A 5,068-nucleotide genomic window follows, 5' to 3' on the forward strand; every position below is an offset into this window, starting at 1 on the left:
AAATTCCAAATTTCCTACCAACTGAAAATATTAGGTGTGTCCCGCGCGCTCATATGACCTTATGCAGTTGCGAACGCCGTAAAACACTTTACAAAAGCAAGTAATCATCATCATCATCAACAACAACAACAACAATAACAACAATAAAAACAACAATAACTAACATAACAACAACAAATGATATAAACCGTTTCAACAGAATACCTACACTCTCATCATCATCATCATCATCATCATCATCATCATCATCATGATTATGATAATGAAAGTGATGATCATGATGATGACGATAACGTTGACGACTTCGATAACGATGACGAGACGATATATGATTGTAATTACAACACAAACTAGCTCAACAAACTACCACCAATACGTGGGTGGTTGGCGGGTGCTCTGGTGTTGTTTGCTTCTTATTTCCTATCAAACATCGATCGTCCTTATCTCCCCTTCTTCTTTTTATGTTTGTTACCGGTACTCTCTTGTAACACCTCTAATCTTCTGGCGCTCATAATATGACCTTATGCAGTTGCGAGCGCCGTAAAAACCTCTACGTGGGTGGTTGGCAGGTGCTCTGGTGTGGTTTGCTCCTTCTTTCCTATCAAACATCTATCGTTCTTATCTCCCCTTTTTCTTTTTTTATGTTTGTTACTCTCTTGTGACACCTCTAATCTTCTGGCGCTCGTATGACCTTATGCGCGTAAAAACCTCTACTACTATTTTTTTTTAAACAACTACCACCAATACCCCATGCTCCTGAAGGTGTCCACCGCTGTGGTCGAGCCGTACAACTCCATCCTGACCACCCACACCACCCTGGAGCACTCGGACTGCGCCTTCATGGTGGACAACGAGGCCATCTACGACATCTGCCGCCGTAACCTGGACATCGAGCGTCCCACCTACACCAACCTCAACCGTCTGATCGGACAAGTGGTTTCCTCCATCACAGCCTCTCTCAGGTACAATGTAGTTAGTAGCCTACATTATTACCTATTTTTTGTACATTTTAATTATTTAATATATTAACTATCCAAACGTTTTGTTTGTATGGTATAGAGCGCTATATAAATGCAATATATTATTTTTATTGTTATTATTATTACATGTATTATTATTATTACGATTATTATTATTATTATTGTTATTATTATTGTTATTATTATTATTATTATTATTATTATTATTATTATTATTATTTATTTTTATTATGTCTAATAATATACTTGGCGTCAAAAAAACCCAGACACCCCTTTTTTAGTGTTTTTTGTATTGAAAGACTGATTTTAACCAGAAACAATCTCTCTATAAGGAAAGTTTGAACATTTTACAAATCAATTACACAAAAAACAATTTTGAAAAATGAACTTTATTTCCTGAAATTTGATCTTTTAATTGTAGGCCCTAAAATGAAAAGTCACAGTTAATACCGCGTATAGCCGCCGTGGGCATTGGCGACTCCTGTGCACCTCTGCCGCATGCTTCGCAAAAGTCTTTGTATGGGATGCTGTGGAATGTTGTTCCATATGTTTGTAAGTGCTGTACGTAGCTGATCCAAGATGACCGGCTGAGGTCTAAGGCGTTGGCGCACTTATGGTTCTCCGTCCCTTCCACTCCCTGGCTGTCTTGGTAGCAGGCCGGAAGCGATCTCGTAGGTGCAAGACCCGAATGTACTGGTCATGGGCTGGTGTTGTAGCTCTAGGACGACCCGTCCGGGGACCATCCTGTACGGATCCAGACGTCTGCAAACGATTCATTAGTCGATATATCGTGTCTCTTGTCACATTGAAGGTCCTTGCAACATACGCTACTGGCGTATTGGCTCTCAGCATACCAACTGCCTGATTGCGCTCTTCGTTCGTGAAACGCGGCATGCTGTATCTTTAGATTTAGATGTTTTGAAGTGAAACTTTTGACGTTTTATTCTTGGCTACAGATAAAAGATGTGTTAAACCCATAAAATTAGAATAAAAAACCCAAAAACGTTCGAGAAAAATGAGAAAACACGGTTTTTAACAAAACAAGACCTGAGATTTATTAATTGGGCACCTGATCATAAATGCAGGCTGATCAGGAGCGTCAAGTGTTCACAATCATGTGCGGAAAATTTCAGCTCAATGGGTTTTCAACTTTTCTTGAAACACGCAATTAAAATGTGTCTGGTTTTTATTGACGCTAAGTATAATCATATTCGTCAACGATTAAAGTATAAGATCGTGCTGTTTGGGGGCACTGAAATACCTTCGTTATTCAAATACATACATTTTCATTTTCTTTATCTGAAACTTTAAAAAGACAAACAGCAACATGCATAGTGTGGACTATATAATACACCTTTGTGTTTATGATCTCTGCATGATTGTTCGCACGCACCACAACATGACCTTAAATCTGTTAGCGGATACATGTGTCTGACACGGCCGTAAAGAGTTAGAGATTCGCGTCCAATTTTGCTGGATTTGTAGAAAGTGACAACGAATCTGGCTAGGTTTCTCTAATGAATTTGGCTACGATTTTGACACACCCTGATCCGATTGTCCGAAATTAAACATGATTGTTTTTCGGGGTCACAATCGAATTGTGGCAACATCCAAATGTAGGACGGCTGCGTAACATGTCCAGACCAGAACTGTTCCTCTGACGGGCGTGGCTTACTCTCACACCAATGAGGGCTGTGCCAAGCCAAACTTAATAAGGCAAATCGGATGTTACCTCTGACAAGTTAACGCAAGCCAGCCCGTCTCCCAGATCCGATCCAACCAGATTTTCCCTATCCAATTTAGTTCGATACGTCGTATCCTGGAGGTGTCATCTCTGACTCAGAGGTTGACGTGTAATGGCCCTACCTTCACTGTCGTGAGTTGCGGTTGCAGATTCTGCTATACTAAGGCCAGTCCATGTTTTAATGTTGCCCATCAATGTAACTCTTTGTCTACCCCTGGTTCCCCTGCTCCACATTCTTCCTTCAAGCACTTATTTCATAATGGTGAACAAAATATTGTATCTTTTTTTCTACATGTACACACTGCTCTTTAAGATTCCAATGTGCTTTATGCATTTCAGATTTGATGGAGCCCTGAATGTGGACCTGACAGAATTCCAGACCAACTTGGTACCTTACCCTCGAATCCACTTTCCCCTTGTCACTTATGCACCTGTTATTTCTGCTGAGAAGGTAAGACATTCATTTTAAAATGGAAGGTTGGGCAACGATAAAGAAGTCAATTGTGTATTTGTGAGGAGGGGTAGAGTGGGTAGGGTAAGAGAGAGAGAGAGAGAGAGAGAGAGAGAGAGAGAGAGAGAGAGAGAGAGGGGGGGGGGGGGCGAGAGAGAGAGAGATAGATAGAGAGAGAGAAAGCGAGAAAACGAAACAGACAGACACAGAGAGAGAGACAGAGAGAGAGAGAGAGAGAGAGAGAGAGAGAGAGAGAGAGAGAGAGAGAGAGAGAGAGAGAGAGAGAGAGAGAGAGAGAGAGAGAGAGGGGGGGGGATCCTGACTTTCTTTCAATCTATTCTGTTTCTTCTCAGGCATACCATGAACAACTTTCTGTTGCTGAGATCACAAATGCCTGCTTTGAACCAGCCAACCAGATGGTCAAGTGCGATCCACGTCACGGCAAGTACATGGCTTGTTGTCTGCTCTTCCGCGGAGATGTAGTGCCCAAGGATGTCAACGCTGCCATAGCAACGATCAAAACAAAGAGGTCTATCCAGTTCGTGGACTGGTGCCCTACTGGTTTCAAGGTAAAATAAATGGGTTTAATTGAGGCATTCACACCAGGAGCTTTTTTTAAATATTGTCATTATACTATTACTGGACGAAGTTTATTTCGACCTCGTTTCTCCCATTTTCCAAGATCTCTCTCCGAACGAACTGTTCGTACAGTATGTACATTAATTACCATACTGGACAACGATAGCCTCTATAATTTGAATTCATATCGGGCTTGCTTGAATACTTGGTTTGTTTGGCGAGTTTTCATGGCTCTCAATCTTGGTCATATCGGAAATGGGCGTCAAATAGAAAGTGTGGGGTCATCCCAGTGTTCAAAGGGTTGTTCGATCCGACGGTTATGGGGTTTGCTCTGGTGTGAATGCGCCACAAAAAAATACATAGGTACCTGTTTCTCCACTGTTGGCATGAGATCTCAGACACTCCTGTTCATTCTTGGATGTTGCTGTCAATATTATGCCTGCCCAGTATAATTCTAACACACGCACCCTCCCCCTTTCCACGCACACAAAACACACACGTACACACACACACACACACACACACACACACACACACACACACACACACACACGAATCCCAATGGAAGCTTTGTTAATTTTTTATCACTCATGTTCATTGCGAAACTCCACTTTTCTTAATTAAGTTTACAAAATGTCAGACCTGCACTTATTTGTCTATGTTGCTTTTTAAAGAATTGTTTTGCAGTATGGCCAAAACGCTTTGCGTAAAGCCGTCTTTCTACCCTACCTTCTTTCGGGTGGGCTATATCCTTGCTCTCCTCCACACTGGTATACAGTATCAGGCAAAACAGTATAATTTTTTTTTTTCCAACAGTGTGGCCAAAGCTCATATTTTATTCTAGACAGCAAAGCGCACCATTTGACTCAATTTGGAGTCAAATGAAAGGCGAGGGGGGTGGGGGGCGGACTAACGTGCTGCAAATATCGTACATGGGGGGGGGGGTGGACGAGCTGCAAATATCGAACATCCGACTATAGCAAGACTGATGTGTTTTGCCCTTCATTTAGGCGCCCATGATGCGCACGTTTCGCAGCGAAGTTTGTGTAGAAAGTAAAGAGCGGCAATGACAGTGCGTGATCTAGGATGTCATGATTCAAGTCACAGTTGAGTAAACTTGTCTTCTGGCGCTCATATGACCTTATGCAGTTGCGAGCGCCGTGAAACCCTCTACTATTAAAATAAGTTGTCTTTCCATCTTCTTTCAGGTAAACTTGATCTGTTTTCCTGTTTGTGTATCTATTTGTTTGTTAGTGTGAATAAAATACAATACACAAGATTATCATAAATGGTATTCTTTTTAAGGGAGGGGGG

At 41.6% G+C, this 5,068-nt stretch overlaps 1 protein-coding gene across 1 annotated transcript in view; it reads left to right on the forward strand.

The window, feature by feature from the left end:
* Positions 1-5,068, forward strand: part of LOC101849490 (tubulin alpha-3 chain) — a gene marked incomplete in the record, with an annotated part of 27,777 nt that overhangs the window by 18,283 nt on the left and 4,426 nt on the right. Inside the window, 3 exon segments of the mRNA XM_005107305.3 lie at positions 763-962; positions 3,064-3,175; positions 3,529-3,744. Coding sequence (XP_005107362.2) covers positions 763-962; positions 3,064-3,175; positions 3,529-3,744 — 528 coding nt within the window.

Source organism: Aplysia californica, unplaced genomic scaffold, assembly GCF_000002075.1.
Source record: "Aplysia californica isolate F4 #8 unplaced genomic scaffold, AplCal3.0 scaffold00591, whole genome shotgun sequence".
Taxonomy (NCBI): Eukaryota; Metazoa; Mollusca; class Gastropoda; order Aplysiida; family Aplysiidae; genus Aplysia; species Aplysia californica.